This window comes from Aptenodytes forsteri, unplaced genomic scaffold, assembly GCF_000699145.1.
Source record: "Aptenodytes forsteri isolate BGI_AS27 unplaced genomic scaffold, ASM69914v1 Scaffold597, whole genome shotgun sequence".
In the NCBI taxonomy this organism is placed as follows: domain Eukaryota; kingdom Metazoa; phylum Chordata; class Aves; order Sphenisciformes; family Spheniscidae; genus Aptenodytes; species Aptenodytes forsteri.
This window is the reverse complement of record NW_008795489.1, coordinates 299086-320555: the sequence shown is the minus strand read 5'-3', so window position 1 is coordinate 320555 and position 21470 is coordinate 299086. Positions and strand designations below refer to the sequence as shown.

General features: G+C 38.3%; 1 protein-coding gene across 1 annotated transcript in view; it reads right to left on the bottom strand.

The window, feature by feature from the left end:
• Positions 1–15278: 15278 nt before the first annotated feature.
• Positions 15279–21470, bottom strand: part of HCN1 (hyperpolarization activated cyclic nucleotide gated potassium channel 1) — a 188783-nt gene continuing 182591 nt past the window's right edge. The window contains exons 6-7 of the mRNA XM_019472621.1: positions 18078–18242; positions 15279–16087 (exon numbers count right to left, since the gene is read on the bottom strand). Coding sequence (XP_019328166.1) covers positions 15279–16087; positions 18078–18242 — 974 coding nt within the window. The remainder of the gene's footprint in view (positions 16088–18077; positions 18243–21470) is intronic.

Sequence of the window (21470 nt, the reverse complement as noted above, 5' to 3'; positions counted from 1 at the left end):
CTCCCCCATCCCACCAGGGGGGAGTGAGCGAGCGGCTGTGTGGTGCTGAGTTGTCAGCTGGGGTTAAACCACAACAATATTATTTCAAGACAGCTGACTGTATATCCGTGAAAAGAACCCTGATTAATTTTAAGCTGATTAGCTAATAAAATATTTTCTCAACTTAAAGAAATGTCTTATAGAAACCACAGTGCACAGTGCATGCTTTTGGCACTGTTGTAAGCTCCCGAAAGCAGCAGTTACATGTGTTGTGAAAAAGGAGTGACTTTAATATGAATAAAAGAAAATTTGTACGACTTCCTGAAGTTTTCTTGGGTGAGGCAAACTGGAAATTATGTCAGAAGATATGTGTTTTAGTCATACAGAGTTCTTAATCAACTTTGTTCTTCTGTTACTATTTTACTAAGAAAAAAATTTACTAAGAACTGAAAATAAATTCAAGTATCTCATTTCAACTCAGCTCTTTCAGTTTTAGAAACCCCAAATCTAAATGCTGTCTGTCATATCACTAAAGCCAGTGCCCATACTTGCTCCTGTAACAAGACTTTAATGATGCTACAAAAAACTTTGAAGATACGATCCATCTGCAATTCACAGAGAGGGTAATTAAGAGAAAGGACAGCAATCTTTTCTGAGCTAATCACACCCAACTTCTCAGTTTCCATTACACTAACAGGTCTTTGCTGACGCCGCCTTTTCAACACTGAACTATTCTGTCACCGATATGAACTGTGCCTGATATGTAATTAAAAATGCTGTCTGTCATATCACTAAAGCCAGTGCCCATACTTGCTCCTGTAACAAGACTTTAATGATGCTACAAAAAACTTTGAAGATACGATCAATTCACAATTCACAGAGAGGGTAATTAAGAGAAAGGACAGCAATCTTCTAATCACACATCACACCCAACTTCTCAGTTTCCATTACACTAACAGGTCTTTGCTGACGCCGCCTTTTCAACACTGAACTATTCTGTCACCGATATGAACTGTGCCTGATATGTAATTAATTCATTGTTTGACTTCTATTTCACCTAGAATGAATACAACCACTATCACAAACACTGTAAGTTTGTTTTATATCATTATTTCCCTTTCTTTAAAAAGCTGTAGACGATTCTTACAACAAAGATTTCCAGGCCAGAGAAAAATAAAGTGTGACTCTTTTTTGGAAACAGACTATGCACATCTTCAGATCACAGATTAGCTCAGGAAATATTTTTTGCTGGAAAGGTTGTTCAAATGGTTGACTCTGCAAATTCAAATGCAGTCGCTAAAGTTGCATATAACATTTGTTTCTTGAGCTTGCACTACAGGATTCTGCTGATGCAGCTGCAACAAGGATACATGGAGTCCCTAAGCTGCAGGATCCCTCCTGGACAAGAAATTGATCAGCAAACTCTACTGTTAGCAGAATTGCTCATTTCATTCATAAGATGAACACTCTGAAGACTGTATAGACTGAAACTCTATCTTTCCCACTTAGAGAACTTATTTGGGAAACCACATTTGCATTTCAGTGCAGACATAGACAGCATCCACTCACATTTGTGTTAGAAAAAAGTGGCATCAGTCATACATTTCCTATTGCCTCTTTCAGTTTTAGGAACCGATGGTGATCTCATAGTCTTACTATAGGAAAAAACAACAGTCTTGGTCCCTAAATCAGTATAATCCATAGGACTTTCTTTCATCACATTGCATATGATAGAAACTAGAGAAACAAAAGTTGCAAGGCAGCTGTTACATCACAGGACAAATGGTTTCCTGCACATCAACAGTTAATGCAATTGGCTTTTCTTCTTGAACTTGGGTATAGACTCTGATTGTCTGCACATGGGCCAGCAGAGCTATTAAGATGTCTCTGTTTCAGCATCAGTGTTCTGGCAATGTGTTTAACGCTAGGCGGAATCAGTAAATCTGATGGCAATGAACAAAATTGCCAAATTGACTTTATACTTTAATTAATTACAAGGGCTTGCAAATTATCTTTACAGATGTAAGACTAGCCTTAAATAAAGTAAATCATTCATTAGCTGTTAATAAAAAGAGAACTTAATAACCAAAAGCACAGGTTTACAACAAAATAAAGCAATTAAAAGCAATAAAAGGGGACATTATTACTAACTTATACAATGAAGAAAGAAATTAATGTAAGGATGACAGGCCAAGGGAGCATGGAAAAAGAAATCTTAAATAAGAGAGTGGCAGTGGCAGACACATATGTTAGTATTTTAATTTTCAGATTTTCTTAAATTTTTTATTGCCCAGAATAAAGGAAGCTGACCACTGTGGTTTCTATGAAATGAAGAATTCCTACCTGGGGCCAGAGAGTGCAATGCAGCGTTTTGCAATTTTTTATGTCCTATGATAAACAGAGGTTCCACGCAGTCCAAGATGTAACTAATCTGGCAAACCCATCATTCTTGGAAAAGTAGTTCCACTCTAAAAAAGTGACTGTAAAAACTCAGCTGTGTAAGGCTCTGCATCTTGTATGTCTCAGTGGTTGTAAATCACATTTGTTCAAAGCACAAATTGTTTTTTTCTCTTCCAGAAACATGTCCAGAAGGCTTCCCTTGTGATAAGAAACTTCTGCTGTGTTCCTTTCGGCTTATGTATCATCCTCAGAAAGATGATTAATTTGAATCCATAGTTCCGAGTATGATATGTGAGCCAAAAGGAAAGTAGCAGAAGTTTATTGTAATACTGACTACTTGCAGCAAGCTTTAGGTATGGCACAATGACTCAGAGCTGACTCTGAACGGTAGTGGAGCACCTCACCTGGCTACCTAGATTCACTGAAGGCTAGTGTTAAAATGGCCATATAGTTACCATGGGTATCTGCTCAGTAACTGAGCATACAGCCTTGAATTTTGCGGCATGTACCCAAAAATGACTAAAGCCTCCTTTGATGTAGAGAGTCTACACCAAACTTGAGATACATAAACTTGCAGTGGTATGCAGTATACCACTGCTTCATGTCAATATTTAACCTCCTAATTAAATCAGATATTACCAAGGGCAGCAGTTCCTCTCTGGGGTTCTTCTTAGCCAGCTCAGATGTTGTTAACTACCACATGCTTCTGGCTGCAAGGTCTGTGGACTGGAAGGAAATGTTTCAAAATGCCATGAGTCTGTCCTCTGAAATGAGAAAACAATCTCAGTAACTAAGACTACTTTGGCCTGTAGAAACCTCTAGGATGCCACTCAACCAGTAAAGCCAGAGAAGCCTCTCTACTGCTCAGTTTTCAACCAGAAAGCACCTTTTATCCTCAAAAATGAAAGAAAGTTGATAACCAGTTTTTTGAAGCCTAATTGAAGTCACTGCATGAACGAAGAGCAATGGCTGTAACACAATCCAGGCATGTCTGGAAGAAACACACAACCAGCTGAAGACTTGTCTCCTCATATAACGGTGTTTACAGGTATTAGCTCTCCTTCCTACCTTTAATTTTCCAGTATTATTGGCCCATAAACAATCATTGCACACACACAAAATTGATTTGTAGCTGAACAAAATAGTTAATTCTCTTCAATGCAGAGTGAACATGCAGGACCACGTTCAGCTTCTGTGCAAACAGTGACAGGGCATACAAAATAAGTATACCCTGGTTTCTGTATTACAGATGAGCATGCTGGGCTATAATCCACACAGAAGCATAAGAAAGATGCTTATATCAGCTTTAATTTTGCCTGTTGCACTGCTGCCACAAATGAAGACTGAGTTTTGGCTGTATAACCACAAGTTTGCTGACAGTTTTTGTTCTGGTTTCTAGCAGGAGACAGAAGGGAGTGCAGCCCAGCCTGCTGGCACCATAGAGTTAAGTGTGAGAGATAGTAAAGATACTTGTCAGTTGAGTGAACAGAAGAGGCTTGAGTGCATGCTGAAATAACACTGCCTGCGGAAGGAATTGGCAGTTTTACTTAACCATTTTCCAGCAGGAAGGACACTGTATTACCTGAGACATTTTATTGCCTTTTCCTTTTTCCCACTCCTTTGCATCCTTCTCTTTATCCCTTTCTTTTAACTAGAGGAGTGATTTCATGAAACTCCACTTCTCCTAAAGCTCCTTGTACAAGGGCTGCTCTACAACCTCTATGCCAGGAAAAGGCTCCGTATTAACAACAAAGAAGTGGTGGCGGTGAGTTGTGACATAGACCATTGGATCCAAGCTTGTTCAAACTAAGTGGCTGGTGCCAAGGGGGCAGGAGTGGTGGGCACAGATGGTGACAGTACAATCATACAATCATAGCATAATTTAGGTTGGAGGTGATCTCTGGGGTCTATTCAGTACAACAGCCCACTCAAAACAGGCCTAATTAGATAAGGTTGCTTAGGGCCATGTCCAGCTAAGTCTTGAACACCTCCAAGGACAGAGATCCTACAGCCTCACTCGGTTCTCATTCCAGTGTTTGTCTACCCTATTAGTAAAAAAAAAATTTTCCTTTATATCTAATTGGAACTTCCTGTGTTCCAACTTATGTTCATCACCTCTCAACCTATTGCTGTGCACCAGCAAGAAGAGTCTGGCTCCACCTCATCTGTATCCTCTGATCAGGTATTCATAGATAGCAACAAGGCCTCCCCAAGCTCCCCCATCTTCTTAAGTATCCCCTTCATCTTAAGGCTAAACAAGCCCAGCTTGCTCAGCCTTTCCTTGTAGCTCACTTGCTCCAGCCCCCTGGATATCTTGCTGATCCTTTGCTGGACTTGCTCCAGTTGGTCAACGTTTTTCTTGCACTGGGGAGCCCAAAGCTGGACACGGTACTCCTGATTCAGTCCTGCAGGTGCTGAATTGAGGGGAAGGATCACTTCCCTCAGCCCGCTGGCTACTGCCTTGCTAGTACAGCCTGGCATGCCAATTGCTGCCTTTGCCGCCAGAGCACAACCTTGGCTCATGTTCACCTTGTAGTCCATAGGATCCCCAGGTCCCCCAGCTCTTCTGCAAAGCTGTTTTCTACACAGCCGTCCCCCAGCCTGTAATGTTGAATAAGGTTATTCCAAGTTAGATGCAAGACTTTGCACTTGTTTTTGTTGACCTTTGCGAGATCAATGTCAGCCTATTTCTCCAGCCTGTTGAGGGCCCCTTGAACACCCTTGTCCTCCAGTGTATTAATTGCTCCCACCCCCCATATCCTCCCATGTCAATTGGGGGTGTTGGCAAATTTGCTGAGAGTCCAAATTCACCATCCCTGGAAGTATTTAAAAGACGTATAGATGCGGCACTTAGGGACATGGTTTAGTGGGCATGGTGGTGTTGGGTCGATGGTTGGACTCGATGATCATAGAGGTCTTTTCCAACCTTAATGATTCTGTGATTCTATGCACTTTGTCCCACCATCAGTGTTAATGAAGACATTGAACAGTATTGGCCTGAATAGTGATCCCAAAGGGATGCTGCTAGTTACTGGCTGCCAGCTGGACTGTGCACCAGTTCAACAACCCATGCAATGGGTGCACGCACTACTTAAACAGCCTTAAAAGGCAGGTAATCACTGTAAATGGCCTGTTTTTGTCCTGGAGAAGAGAGTGAAAATTCAAGCTGGACTTGGGAAGACTAGAAAAAAGGCTAGTGGATAAACTACTTAACGAATAATCTTATGCAGAACAGATGCACCAAAGCTGAAGGGCTGGTACTGCAGTGAGTCTGTGGGAGCAGAGCTGAAGAATCTTTGGTTGTAGTGCTTGGTAGAATGTGAGATTTCTTTACTCTGGCCCTTAAAGAAATCCCTCTCTTCAGTTCTATTGGGTAAGGGTTTTTTTTGTTGCATATAAACACTATTCTCTAGTGCCAACAGGAAATATAAAAAATAAAGGTAATAATTAAAACTTATGCCTAGTGATGGAACTTTAATCTTAGTGTATGGTATAATCTTAATATATGATATAAATGAGGGTTCTAGATACTACTTGCTGAAAAAAATCTAAAATAAAATGTCTAAACTATTATATTTAATATTTTCATAACTGGTTAACAGCTTAAGATTAGGAAATACTTTTGGCTAAAACATTTCCCTGCACCTAAAGTTTAAAAGCAATAGTTTTGATTCCCAACATTCTTCTGCTGGCTGAAAAAGTGTCCCATCACCCATTGAGAATGGTCGTGCATCCACGTAGCAATGGCTGGAGATCACAGATTGTTGTAACCAACTGAACAACCAACGTGTATTCTTTGCACTCAAGGTGTAGAAGGCTGGGCTGCACTGCTGTCTGCATAAAAGCCCATGCAGGAGATTTAGATATATGTAGATAACTGAATATGCTTCAGTTTTGTTATATTCTTTATCATTTAGTTTAATTTTTTTCTTTGCACGTTACTGAATAGCTTTCCGTCATTTTGCTGTAAGGGCATATCTTCAAAGTGCTAGTACCAATAAACTTTTAACAAATTTACATGATGTTTATTGAGATAAGATGTTCCATCACAAAATGCAATTTGTATGAGTGTTCTTAGATGTTAATGGTTAAATGAATTATACCTCTTTTCCTACCCATACTCATTTGTTGTAGGATGGTAAGCATAGTCACTAGGTAGTATATTTATTTATCCTAGACTTGCTGTTACTCTCTATAGTGAGCTCTCCTTCCCCCAGCTGTAGTGTTAAAACAAAACTTGATGTACAAACAGATAGAATTCAATCATATTCTGGATATTTTCTTCTAGATGAATTTCAAAATAATGCATGCCTCTGTTTACCCCTAATGTTTGTAGGACATCCTATGAAGCAAACAAGTAACCTTTTCTGACTATAGTCTCTGGCTGCCAAAGACAGGTTTATCATAGTTTTGTGGTGTTCTGTCATGATTTGTTGCCTTTCACCACCAGTACAGTGATGTTCTGGCTTCACTCCCAGAAGCCAATAAACGACTTACAGGATGTGCAAAAAAAGAAATGGGAGATAAGCCACAGCACATTGGCCACAGCAGATAAGGAAGATAGAGGAATATGTGGGAGGGTAAGATGTGGTCTAAGTTAGAACAAATCTTTGGAAGAAATATCTTTGGAAATCTTATATGCTGACTATGCTGTGTCGCAGCCTCCACCAAGTCCTGATCAGCAGTATTTTTTGTGGTTTCCATCTAAGTTATTTGGACCCACTCACAGTAAGCTTGCTTCAGCCTATTATGAAGTTTAATTAGCAATGTTGATAAAGCTTGTGCATATTTTCCGTGTTCATAAAAGTAATTGTTAGACACAGAGTGCAATGCCAGTATAACAAGACAAAAAAAAAAAAAGAGTACTACAGCATTTTTAAATATACAAAAAGTGCTAAAAGGGTGCACTGACAAAAAGTGCCCAGAATACCCATCAGTTTTGTGATTTTCCAGACGCTCTCTCTTATACTCTTCTAGGAGGCCCAGCTCTGATATCAACAGAAGCAACCAGCAAAGTGGGTCTATCTGCTTTCAGTTCTCAAAATAAATGAAATAAATTACCTAAAAGAAGTCATGTATTTGTGATGGAAACAAGAGAGATTGATTTCTCTTGTTCCTCCTGCTCTATTGCTACCTTCAAGACAGAGCTGCTTGGCAGCCTTAAATAGGACATGACATGTTGTCATCTTTCCTCCCCTATCCCTTTCATGTCCTTCAGGGAATCTCCACACAAATGCCTTATTTCAAGGAAATAATTTTTTTCTGCCTCTGGCACTTCTCTTTGCCTTTCTTCTACTCATTGTTATTGTCACTTTTGCTCTTCTCGCTGCTCTTTGGCAATAATATCAGTATGTCCCATTACTATTGAGAAGCTCCCCCAAACATCTGAGAAAAAAAAAAAATAGAGAAAAATCATTCCACTTGACAGAATGTATTTTATCACCTATCACAGCTGAAATTATGAAAAAGCTGTTCTAGAAGACGGAGAAATTTCTGTATGTTCCAGATATTTGGTATCTTTGTCTTGCACAGGACTATTAGGGACAGGATAAGAGAGCAAACAGTGACCCAGAAGAGTGCAGCAATAAACAATACATGACCTCATTGACAATCATGGACCTGAAATAGCCAGCATAATCGGGACCATGACATATGGTGCTCTGTGCTCTGTGCTATCATCTTTTGTAATAACACTGCCTACACTATGGAAGTTCACCCCAGATACGTCAGTTTTTGCCAGCTATTAACAATGCCAACTCTCTTTTTCTTAGCAAGCTGTAAAATAAATGGCAAAAGACCAGTTAAAAACATGTCTCCTCTTTCACAGAATACTTGACCATAGTAGACCCGAGCAAGAAAATAAAGGTTATAAAGTATTCATGTTCTCCAACTCCAAATCTGAGAGATGTCTTATGTGAGACATTTTCATCCAGATTAATTCAGCTCTCATAGAAACCGGAAACACAGCTGCAACGCTTACTTATAGAAGATCAAAACCTAAGGGATTCATAAAGTCACAGATCCTTCTTTTTTTAAATTTGGATTTGTTATTCTGGGAGATTTAAATATATACAAATAAAACAGGAGATTAAAATCCCAAAGACAGTTTCTCACTTTCTGGCTTAGCGGTTATCTTTGATCTAACCCACACAGTAGATTACACAGTGTTTAGGGGCACATACCATCTTCAGTCATGTATACAGTGGTGAACAAATGATTTTTTTTCCACTGTCTGAAAGTTTGTTTTCTGATGTTATGTGAGAGCTGAAGTAAGATTATCATATGCTCTATAAAGGAAGTTTATTTCTCTATGTGCATTAGTTCAGTCAAGATTTTGACTTGGAGTTCTGAATTGTGTCCACATCTTTTTGTCTTGCAAAACAGACATGAACAAAAGCAAAAACCTTGAGCTGTCACATCTAGAATCTGATTTGTCTGGTGGATCTGATGAACAACTTCTTGCTACTGGAGGAAAAAAAGATGTCCAAATCATCCTCTTGGATTTTTCCACGGTATTCACCATTTCTGCCCAAGGCACCATTATCTGTGATATAATACCAAAGATCCAAGTGAATCATTAAAATTACTTGAGCCCTTCCTGGAGGAAGGCATTAGCATCATACCAGTTGGTAAAATGCACACAATGCATTTCCTTTATTGGGTTTTTAAAAAAAAAAATTCTAAATCTTTTTTGAATATCAACATACAGGTATCAGCTAAACTGAAATACAGTTGAGATACATCACTGCCTCCAAATATTGGTACACGTTTCTGTTGCCAAGATGACTTAGCACAGGATGAAGACAAATCATAAGCAGAAAAGGTATTGATTGGCAGATTAAAAAAAAGCAAAGTTTGCAATGACAGTATAATCTATTTTCTCATAGAGGATTCAGATGTGAATTGATCAGTCCAGGTCATATTTAGGAATACTTACGGTTCTTTGTAAGAGCACCTCTAATATTGTCCATCTTCTCTCCTTACCTAGAAGATTTGCATGTTGCAGTGGACAATGACCTGGCATCAGTTACTGCTCACACTGCCTCTTGGCTGGACTAGAGGAACCGATATAATTGGACATAAATCTTCCAGCACTTAGAAAAAACTAATTAATATAAAATGCTGCAGGCATCTCCTCAACAACGCAGACTATACCTCTGGTGTAACAAGCACAGCAAACCCATTTTTTATGTTGACTTTGCAGAGAAATAAAAAATGCAATTAAAAAAGAGCCTGGTCTAGAATCCCAAAATGGCTAACTGTCCACAAAGAAGACTGAGATCTGCAGTTATTGCCCTCTGATACACAGGAACTTGTCTTATTTCAAAACCAGATCACTATTTAAAACCCCTACACTGCAGCAACAAAACAGGACACAGACTGCACACATTTTGCTCCCTAAAGAAAAGGTGTAAGTACATCCATGAGCAATGGTCACATCCAGTGTACCACCCAGAGAACATCTCAGGTTTTGTGATGTCAAGTGCAATATTGCCTGTGTCTATGTAAACTGTAGAGTCCAGAAGTAGCTGACATTGGAGATGCACTTTCAGATTGGACCTCGGGTTTGTTGAGACCCATGTTTCACTATCAGAGTCCCTGCAGGTGCCTGCTGACTTTCCAGAGAAATGGTTTAAATACCTGCTTCCCTTTCGTGCACAGGCTAGTTTGGACTGGTTATAGACTTGGCATTTGGCATCTTCTTTTCTCTTTTGAGCTGCAGTTCTACTCAATCCAGATTTGCCAATGACCTTTCAGCAAGAACTAACTCAGTGCTGCACACTGTCTTCAAAGCAGAGTGTAGGGGGAACCATACTGCAAATCTGATGTGTAAAACTGGAGAATGGTAAAAAATAGTGTCTTCTGTAAGCAGGTGAAATAACATCAGATAACTGGAACAGTCTCAAGGATGGGGCAAAGTTTAGTTTCAGTTCAAATGTGCACTTGAGTCCGTCAATTCATAGGCCAAGGATCACCTGAGCCATGGTGTACATCTTAAATCATCTAATGGAGTTTGTAAATGTGGTTTTCATTCTCACAACTTGTAACTTTTTAAACTGGGTGCACATACACAGACCAGTATTTTAAAATATATATGGAAGATACACAGGTAGGTTTAAAATCAATTCATTTAGTTGAATACTCTGCTTGTCTACTATCACTGTGTTTCTCTTTCTATGTTTCCTATACCTTGACCTGAAAAATTCACTGCTACCCTAAGTTCTTAAGATATTGCACGTTAAGATATTGCATGTCTTCACAGAGGTCAGGGAGATGTAACCATGGACCAGAAATTACACCACCTGCCTGTATGACCCACCACACCAATCAAGCAGGTCATTCAAATTGCTAAGTATGCAAAGGAGCACTGATTGTTGGTAAAAATGTATAGATTCAAGATTCACATGTATTTCTCAGAAGATATGGTCTAGGGCAATTTTAACACTCTTACTCTTCCCTGATTAAAAAAAAGAAGGAAAGGGAAAGGCCAAATCCACTAAACAAATAAATGTGCACACCCAATTCTTATAGTGTGTTCTAGACTGTACCAGATAATGCTTGTAGCTCAGACCCATCATTTCTAAACAAATGCTTTCTGTTCCTATCTTGTAACATTTTTTTGTGTGAGCAGAGGACTTTGGAACAGCAGAAATTACTAATGTCACTGCATATTCCCAGACGAGTTGAATTGCAGGTTTGTTTAAAAATCGAACGTCTTATTTTTAATAAACAAAACATTTTTCTTCACTGGACAATGTCACCTATAAAGTAGAAGAGAACTCACATGGATAGAAATACTGAAGTCAGTGTGAGAACTCGTGAGTAAATTTTGAAATTAGAAATATTAAGCTTAACTCTTAATGACATGCATCAAGACATGAAAGTTTGCTGTTTAAAATAAAATTTACTTTGGTTCCAGTTCTGCTGCCGCTTTTTAAATTAAAATTAAATTAAGGTAGGAAGTAAGCTGAGGTAGATATAGAAATTAGAAATGGACAGATTTTAAAAAATATATACAGTGGTGTGTAGGTACATATTGATATCATATACAGTGATATGAAATATAACTTAAAAAGAACCCTTTGTTTCTTTTGATTCTGTACACAAACATGTATGAAATAATAAGACTGGACAAAACAGCAAAGTATACCCTGTGAAGTGGTCAAATGTAAACAGGAGAACCAAATTTTGCTGCTAAACAAGAATTTTCTAGTACAATGCTGGTCCTTTTGGAAATCATTTCATTAACTACAATTAGACTGGAGCTATATCTTAGTAATGAAAAATAAAAAAAAAAAATTAAATACCACTGAAAAGAATTCACAATACACTTAGGGTGCAATTTGAAAATACAACTACTCATGCTTGCTTAAAAACACAGTTTATCAACTAGGATTATATTGATCCTACTGAATTTAATGCAAAAAAAAAAAATTACTATTGGTTTGAATGGACTATGCTTTTTCATTTAAATGACCTAAAATGTAATTGATAAACACTACTTTCACATCAATGTTCCCTTGAAATCTCAACTATTATACACAAGTTCAGAGGTACATCATCTGGGAGTGGCACACATAGTAAGATAAATCGAAAATATGACAGAACACAGTTTCCTTAAGTTACACGAACAACTACTTGGGATTCTCCCCCAGGATATTTAAAATTTTATATATAAGCAAACTTCAGTTTCAAATATTTATACTTAAGAAATATTACACGTTAGTGTTAATGGCTTAAATGAGAGTTTTGTGGGGAAAATGTTTTTAGCACAATGAATTCCTCTAATCTACAGAGGAAATACAGCTTAGGAATTGCTTGAGTAAATCAGGTAGTATCCTCAGATTTCTAAGCCATCTTTTCCCTACAGTGCACATAATTACTCAGGCAGTTTTTCCCCACCTCCCCATACTTAGTGCATATCAATTCTGGGGCTAAGAACAAAGAAAAGAGAAAAGCAAACAGTTCTTCTTTCATGGTAAAGCAAAACTTGCTCAGTTATAAAGATATTGGAACAAAAAAAAATTCATGGCTTTATTTTTTATATATTTTCTTCAATTTATTAATAATCTTTTATATATACTCAGGCAGTTTTTCCCCACCTCCCCATACTTAGTGCATATCAATTCTGGGGCTAAGAACAAAGAAAAGAGAAAAGCAAACAGTTCTTCTTTCATGGTAAAGCAAAACTTGCTCAGTTATAAAGATATTGGAACAAAAAAAAATTCATGGCTTTATTTTTTATATATTTTCTTCAATTTATTAATAATCTTTTATATATATTTATTTATGGTTTTGAGCAAAGACAAAAGAAAAAATCTAACTCATCCCTGATCATACAGTTATTGTAAGATTCAGATCTATAGTCTTCCCAGCAGCAGTAAGATCCAACCTTTTTCATTAATACATTTCATCCTGTACAGATGTGAGATTTCATGCTTATGGGCTTACTTATGTACAGAGAAAATAGGTCAGTTCTGAAACTAGCAATGGACCTTTATATTACAGGAATGTGAGTCATTTGTTTCTTAATCTAAGTATATATACATTCATACATACATATATATATACGTATATAATTTTATACCCTGTACCATTTTTTTAATTAACATACAAATCCTAGATATTGTCCACTCTATTACAAAGTCATTAAAAATTATTTATGGTTTCACTGAAAGACCATGTGAATTAATATTTCTTCATAGTGCTTAAAATAAAATAAAAATATATATAAAAATATTTTGCTACTAACCCCATTAACTCCTATCAAATGTAAACCTTAAACAGTTTGAAAGATCAGTATATGATCTTAATTAACTGACAGGATTTGTTAGTATTAAAATAATATAAGGGGTATTGTACTGATAAATAAATGGTCTTGCAGCGTATCCATAATGTTCCAAACACTTTTAAACAATCACTTCCCCATATACTACTCTGGACCACTTAAATTAATGGCAGCAGCATGTTAATGGGTTAATTACATCGATTTTTACTGGTGAGTGGGAGTCAGCAAAAACTGGAAGATTTTTTAAAATTTGTATTTGATGTACCACTTTAGTAAAAGGCATAACAGGCAGCATGGGTTCAAGCTCTGTCAGCTTTAGAATATTTACTTGGCTCTCAAGTACATATGGATTCACTGCATTACGTAGTTTGTGATGTTATTTAATTTTTCCATGCATCGTTAAACTCAGCATTAATGGGAAAAGAACTCCTTTGCATTCACTTCCTTAACATGAGTCAGCTGGGTTTTAAGGAACAGAATAAAAGCTTGTATCATATCCATAATGCTGATTTTTCAATGAGTTAAATTATGACACATTTAGTTTCAATCTCTATTTAATGTGACAAATCAGGCACAAATGATTATGAAAGAACTTTTTTTTGTGGATAACGTGAAGGTTTGAGCAAACAAAACAAAACATTCACAAAACAGTATGCTTTAACCCTGCTTTCTGTCACCATTTCCTTTCTGTTTTGAAGACATAAAAAATAATAAACCTCATACCTATGGGCTATGTTTGACACTACATGCCTTAGGATATACTATCCATTTAATTACAATATACACAGAGCAAATCGTGCATTTCCAGACAGACTTGATGCTATATTATATTTATTTTTGTAAATTAACACCACAGTCAACTACAAAACTACAGTGAAGACACAGAAAGCATCTGAAAGCCTAAATCAAGCTGTGGTTTACAAATAATGCTTTAAATGAAAAACCTCACTTCTAGGCTTAAACCAGAGATTCAAAGTCAGCATTATAGGAATTTTAAGGTAGACACAACTAATGAATGGTTATCATTTTCTAAGATACTGTAAAGCCTTTTCCTACAATAGCTGACCGAACCTATTTTTATCATCTTTTTTTTTTCCAAAGCATGCATGGAATATTCTCAGATGCTATTGAGGGCAAGGAGAAGAAAAGTGATGGTATTAGTGAAGTACAAGCGGTTTGCAGGATCAAGCGTACAATTTTGCATAAAACATTGCATGTAAAAGTAACATTGTAGGTTTTAAGCCATTGCATTACAATTTAACAGTTGTGTTGCACTTAGCTTTAACAAATTTTAAAAGTGTAAATTCTGAAGTGAAGAGCAGAACCTAAATTCCTAAACAAAGACCTTGCAATGGTACACCACAGAGCAGCTATTTTTGTTTGGGTCTAAAAAGTTATTTACAATGGCAATATTTATAGTCTTTGTAAAAGTCTTTAGCAACATGAAGATCGAAGTCCACCCAGTTTTCTGAAACAACAGAAGGGTTGACATGTCATGAGGTTACAACCTATCCAGAGGAGTGCTAGTGCCAGCCTTTCAACTGCAGTTTGCAATTTTTTTCTTTTCCAATCTAATTCCCAGTGGTAAGTGCTAACATATGAAATGCAATGGGAAATAACAACTGAATTCTTCACGAGAAATTAACAATGTGTATGCAATAAATGAAATAGTGAAGGTTTCAGAATATCACTTGGTCAGTGCTATGTTAGTTAGATTGATATTTCTCTTTTTTTTTTTAATATACTTGTTTGAAGTTTGTTAGTGTTGACAATTTTCCCATGAAAATAGCAAACCTCATAAACAGAGGAATCTGTTAGACTGATTTTAAAGTTGACACGTTAAAAATAAGTAATATTACAGCTGAATTTAGACTTCTTTAATGGTTGCAAGAAAGGAAGACATGAATTCAAACAAGTTTTTTTAATTCCTTTTTTTTTTTTGAGATATATATTTTATATATATGTAATTTTTACATTCGTTACGTAGGGCAAAGCTGTCTAAAGTATTTTTCTCATAGTAGACTGCTGGGGTACATTAGGAAACAGGCTAAAACAGTTCCGGGGACGGTGCTTGGTTCGTTACAAGTCTGTTGGTCACAGTTACCAGGGTTCATAAGTTTGACGCAAACCGCGGTTTGTCTCCCTCGGGCTCTGTGCTTAAGACTGTGGAAGAATCCCTTTGCAGGGGGGCTGGGGGCGGCGCGGCACCCCGGTTCGGGGGGATGGCTCCCGAGGACATCTGTGGGACCAGTGGGCCCCGCGGGGGGCCGCGGGCCCGGCCAGCCGGGGGCACACCGGGGCCAGGGGCGGGCTGCGGGAGGGAGGCGAGGGACTCCCCCACGGTGGGGTGAGGCCTGGCGATCAGGGTGGAGATCTCGTGGGGCAGGGAAGGCTGCGAGGCGGAGAGGGGCCGCACCTCCCGGGTCAGGTTGGTGTTGTGGAGGGCCTGGGTGCTCTTGTGGACCTCATTCTTCTGCGCGGCCCCAGGGGGCTGTTGGGGCACCTGCGGCTGCTGCTGCATGAGGGAGAGCTGCGAGGCCGTCGGCGAGGCGTACTGGAAAGTTCGGCTGGCCAGAGGGCTCTGTACGGGAGGGCTGCAGACGGCAGTGGTGTAGGAGCAGGGTGAGAGGATGGCGGCCTGCTGGGGCGTCTGCGTGCTGGGCGAGGGGGAGTGCAGGTTTCCGTGAGACATACTGCTGGCGGTGTACACGGGAGGGGACTGCGTCCTGACGCGCGATGTCGAGGCAGAGGTGCTGGAGTTCAGCGCAGGCATCTGCTGCAAGCTCACTGGGGCGATGGTCTGCACCATCTCCCTGTCGTGCTTCACAATCTGCTTCAGGATCTCATTCTCCTGGTTGTTGAAAACCCCGGTGTTCAGGTCCTTCTGGAACTTCTGCAGGAGGATCGAGTTCTTTTTCCCTTCACAGAGAGGCAGAAGAGTTAGCGAGCCTGACATGCAGGGGCAGACCCCCGCTCTGATTTTGTGTTTCAGCCGCCGTCACCAAGGGCTGTATATTGTAAAAGCCTCAGCAAACACTGGCCTGAGCAGGGGCCACAGCTCGGTGGTGAGCCCACTGCAGCAGGCTGTGCCACACCAGGCACTGCCACAGCAACTCATGCTGGCAGGCAGCTCCCAACAGCTGGCCTCCACACACACACGGTCCCCCCTCTCTCTGCACCAGCATGGCAGGCTTTCATAATGCCACTGTGCTCAAAGACACCTGGACTTTCTGTGCCTCTTCACTTGTAGTGTATTGCTATTACTACAATTATTCTGAAAATGTAACCATGGTAATTTACTGAACAGGGTGGAAAGAGCCATCGGGCTCTGCACGTATAACATCTTTCTCTTTCGTTGCAAAACTGTCCTAATTTCCACTAAACTGTTACATAAGTTATAAATACACCTGCCATTTAGCACATTCCCTGGAACTAATTATTAGACATTAGTAACCAGTGCCCACTAGCTTGCAAGAAATCATCTTTTTAAATGTTTGTGAACTAATATGAACTCACGGATAACGTGACACCTGCTTGCACAATAAAGCCTGCTGTACACTGTGTCCTGATGTCTGCTTGATGACTCTCAGTGTCTGCAAGATGTAGACACAATTCTGTGTCATCAGACGCACAGGAACACAATTGCACTCAATTGTTTCTTTTTTTGATAAAATAGTTCACATTTTATCTTTTGTCTTGTGTAGATTTCATATTGCAAACACAGCACTTCAGATGGATTGCTACTCTAAGAACAGACTGGACTTTACTACTAATATTATTTAAGCACATAGTACTTAGAGTTGGACTATATTTCCAGAGAGTCTTGACAGACAAATTGTAAGAGATTACAAAGTCTTGATAAGATAAATTAATGCACTGAGTGCTCATGATCTGCAAAATACTAAAACAGGTCTATTAAATAGTAGAAACCTGTATCCCTGTATTTAATTTCTTTACTCTTGCTATATTAAAGAAAACATGCTTTCTTCCAAATCACATCTTCAGCTTAGAATAGACAGCACAACGACACTGCCCTGCAATTCCTTCCGTATTCACTTTGAAGAAACTGCAGACGTAACTGTATTGAGAAAGAGTGATGTGGGGAAATCCTTACACTGCAGTTTTCTTGTGAAGTTGAGGAAACACCATCAAACAGGATAAATGATCTTTTATGCATAGCTGCATGTTAAAACCAGTGTCAATAATGATGATCAGAGTGCAATTCTCCCAACCAAAGACCATATATTTTACCTAGTATGTCCTATTAGAGAGGTCCAGAATGTCTGGATGCACAACAGCAGACTTCGCACACCCTGTTTTGATAATCTGCCATATCCTTCTGCCTTTCACTTAGATACTGTTGGCCTGCTTTTCTGATTGCAAGCAGATCTGAGTAACGCCAGTGTGCAGCCATCAATGCTAGCAGTGCCCATGTTGTGAGGAAAATGAGAGCACTGCTGCAAAGGATTAATTCACTTCAACAAACATGGGGTTTGTGAGTGCTGAGGGGCTTCAGCTCTTCCCAGCATTACAGATGTCATCTGTAAACAATTTATGTAGGAAAACGTCATCTACTGCTCATGAAACAGCATAAACCCTATCAAGTGCTGAGGGCAGCAAAAAAAATATACAGGATTAGTAAATAATACTAATGATAATTAAAGTATACAAAATACTCAGAGGAGTATGAAAGCTTTCTAAAACTCAAAGTTTTTTGTTATTTAAAAGTGAGATTGCAGAATTTCTTGTCTGGACACATCTTATTCATAGATCAACAGAACATTTACTGCAGTGTAACAGAAACAAAACTTGTAAGAAGGGTTTAATCTGAGCATTTTATCCTGCAACTCAAGGAAAAGAAAAGGTAAGAAGGTTTTAAGAATTCCTAATATGAAAAAAAAAAAAATACCTATCCTGTCAAGTCTATCAATTGCCACCGTTTCAAAGGCCCTTCTCATCATGGGGTACTCTTCCAGAACCTCGTTGAAGTTGTCCACCGAGAGGGAATACAGGCGACAGTATGTGTCTGCTCGTACACTGGCAGTTCGACGGCCCTTAGTCAAAAGGCAAATCTCTGGGGAGAGAAGAATTCAACACACACAGAAAAGAAAGAAGTTAGTGAACCATGTGAAACTTAGAAGCTAGGCAGTGACTCAGTGCTAACAAGTAACAACTCAGTACTCAGCAGCAATTTTTCTATTGCTGTTTACGTAAGGTTGCAAGGACAATTCTGAAGGGGCTTGATTCTATTTTTGCTACTCTGAAAAAATAACTAATGTCCTTTAAGGGCCCTGCTTATACGTTTTCTTGGACTTGACTCTGATTTTACCAAGCCTTTTTAAAAAAATTCTTCAAGTTGTAAGAAATGATCCATCAGCTGCCCAACACAGCTTGCTGACTCAATTAACCCAAGTGATTCTATTGATTCTACAGGAAGAGGGTTACTGGCTAAAGGCGAAAGTCAATGTCCGGGGCTTGTAACAGCAAAACATATGGGGTAGAATATTTTTTTTTTCATAGTAAAATGCAAAAAAATAAAAAGTCAATTGCAAAAAGAAGTGTTTGAGTTGGTCCCATTTTCAAGCTGGGGAATAAGAACACACTTAGAAATATAAACAATTCTTGGGCTCAGGCAGGGTGAGAGATAGTTTCCCTACCCAGTTCTAGCAGTCAAGAGCAGTGAGTTTGTATTTGTTCATATTTAAACACTAGCTAGGAAACCGTCTCCTACCCTGCTTGTGTGTCTATCACAAATGATCATTCTCAATCTCAATCAACTACCATTCTCAAGTGTGGAAAACCAAATATTCTTCATTAACAAAAATAAAGACTTCTGCAGGCTTTACTTCAGATCTATAAAGAGCTAGCATAGTTCTTTCTTTTTCTGTATGTTTATAACAAAATACATTTTTTCTTAATCTAGAATATAAAGAATCTTGATGGTTTTTTGTCTCATACTACTTGTTGAAGAATTTCCACATGACACCTAACCCTGAAGGCTTAGGGGCTAAGATGTTTAAATAATAGTGGATAGATCAAAGTAAATTAACATGGGACCAGTACTAACACAGAATGCACTTAAACCCCAACAGCTTTGGGGAGAATGTATAAAGATTAATGGGTATTGTGATAGTCTTGACCTAAGGTCCCTCACAAAACTTGATGCCCATGAAATAATGACAGTTTACTGTAAAGAGCCAGTCAGGTCAAACAGAAGTCAGTCCTTTCCTCTTCTATACCATAGCTCACCCTGACCCCTTCTCCTTTGATTGAACCCACTGCATTTTAGTTACAAGAGTGAGAAGGACATTTTGCCCAAAGGGAGCAGTTAAATGTAGTGAATGCCTGCTCCGTTTCCTACAATACATGATTGAATTTATAGATAACTTAACTAGCTGGAAAATCTGTGTGACTCTTGATTTTCAGCTTTCTTCACTTAAAATTGCTGCAAACAATATTAGAGACATAAGGAGGTGTCTTCTGCTACACTTAACAAATAAAAGTACTTGAGTTTAAAAAACATCACGTGCCCAAAACAAAACAAATGTTGACTATGGATCCCAACCATTCTGAAGAGTGTAAAAAAAAAAAAAAAAAGGAGAAAGACCCACTTTCATCATTATTAATCTAGAACACTGTATTTTAGATTACTTCAACAAGAAGGATGGGAAGAAACCGTAAGAGACAATGTTAGATTTCATCACAGGACAATGGGTCCATGGAATTAATGGATATTACTGCAATAAATACAATTATTTTTTCCCCTTCTTTCATCTTCTATTATTCTTGTCAAGTAAGCGGAATGGAAAGAATCACTGAAAACTATACATTGTATTCTGCAGATCCTGTAAGCCCACAACTTCTGGTTGAAGAACATATTTTTGGAAGACTCTTAACCATAATAGAGTCGTCTACTTAGATAAGATAATAAAGGATAGGTAAGAAAGGATAGGTATGACAAATGTCCCAGCACCTAGAAACTGATCAGGGAGTGCCACCATGGAGCCTGCCTGCTCAGAAAGCAGGGAAAGCTTCGTGTTCTCGGCTCCAGTTGAATGGTCTCATTCAAAAGATGAACTACAGCCTTATGACAGAAAAAGTACCATGTGATGAATACTCATGTAATGCATTTCCAGCAATGTTTATTGATTGATTAGAGTTGTATTATAGTCACTGATACATCATCTATATTGCTTTGTTATATGTATCAACAGCATCATTTGTACTCTGGCCACAAGACTGATGTGCTTGTTAATTGTACGTGTTCTGCATTTAAGTTCATTTCATCTATTAGCTATTTGTTTGGAACAAACTCTCAAGCATAATAAGACATAATATATGAAATCTCATTTACTTGGAGCAGAGAGGAAGAACACACAATGTCAAAATGTGTTCCCATCAAACACTTGTGTTCTTTTAAATAAAAGTAATTTTTTTTTTACAAATAAATAAACAACAGATTTCATGAAGAGAACAAAGTAATGAAAATATCCATGATATATTTAAAATGAGTCTTAGTGGCATCAAGTACACCAGGTGCCCTCAACAATTATGCTCTCCTTGATGTTCAATTGATTTAAACAGACTATGAAATACAAACAATAGCACAGGAGTGTGCAGTGAAACACAAAGGGCACAGACTATTTTCAAACAGCTTGGACAAACAAGGTTCTCTATTAGCATAAAAAGAAAGCGGCGGCAGCATATTACTCACTAATACTCCCATCTGTGGTTGGCATGGTGCACTGCCTTCATGCTGACACTTTCAAAGTGTCAAATACTTCTATCTTTCCTTTCCAAACAAAAGAACATCTTCAATTCCAATTAATAATTATGTATTAGGCTACAATGAACCTGTAATTCAACTATTAATGCAAGTTTTACTTTAATTATTTAATGTCTTTGGACAACTGTTCCCTAGAACATTCTGAAACAAATGTCAATCACTGCACTAATGAAAAATGACTATTTGAAAGCACTAAACAATGCTAAAAACATTAATTTGTTCCTACAGTCCATATTTAATACAAATGTAATTACTTTGTCTGTGAAAATCACAATTTGTGTTCTGCTAGCATCAGATCTTTCCTACAGAACAATGCAGCTCTCAAAAGAACATGGGAAAGGGCTCAAATACAAGGTACTTTCTGCTGTCAAGGCAGTGACTAAAAAGCGCAATAATAAAAATTTATAAGCTAAGCCTGTTATGAAGGTTATAATTATAATAATCAAAACTGATCACCAATATATCAGTTGCACACATACATGGGACATGGTTTAGTGGTGGACTTGGCAGTGCTAG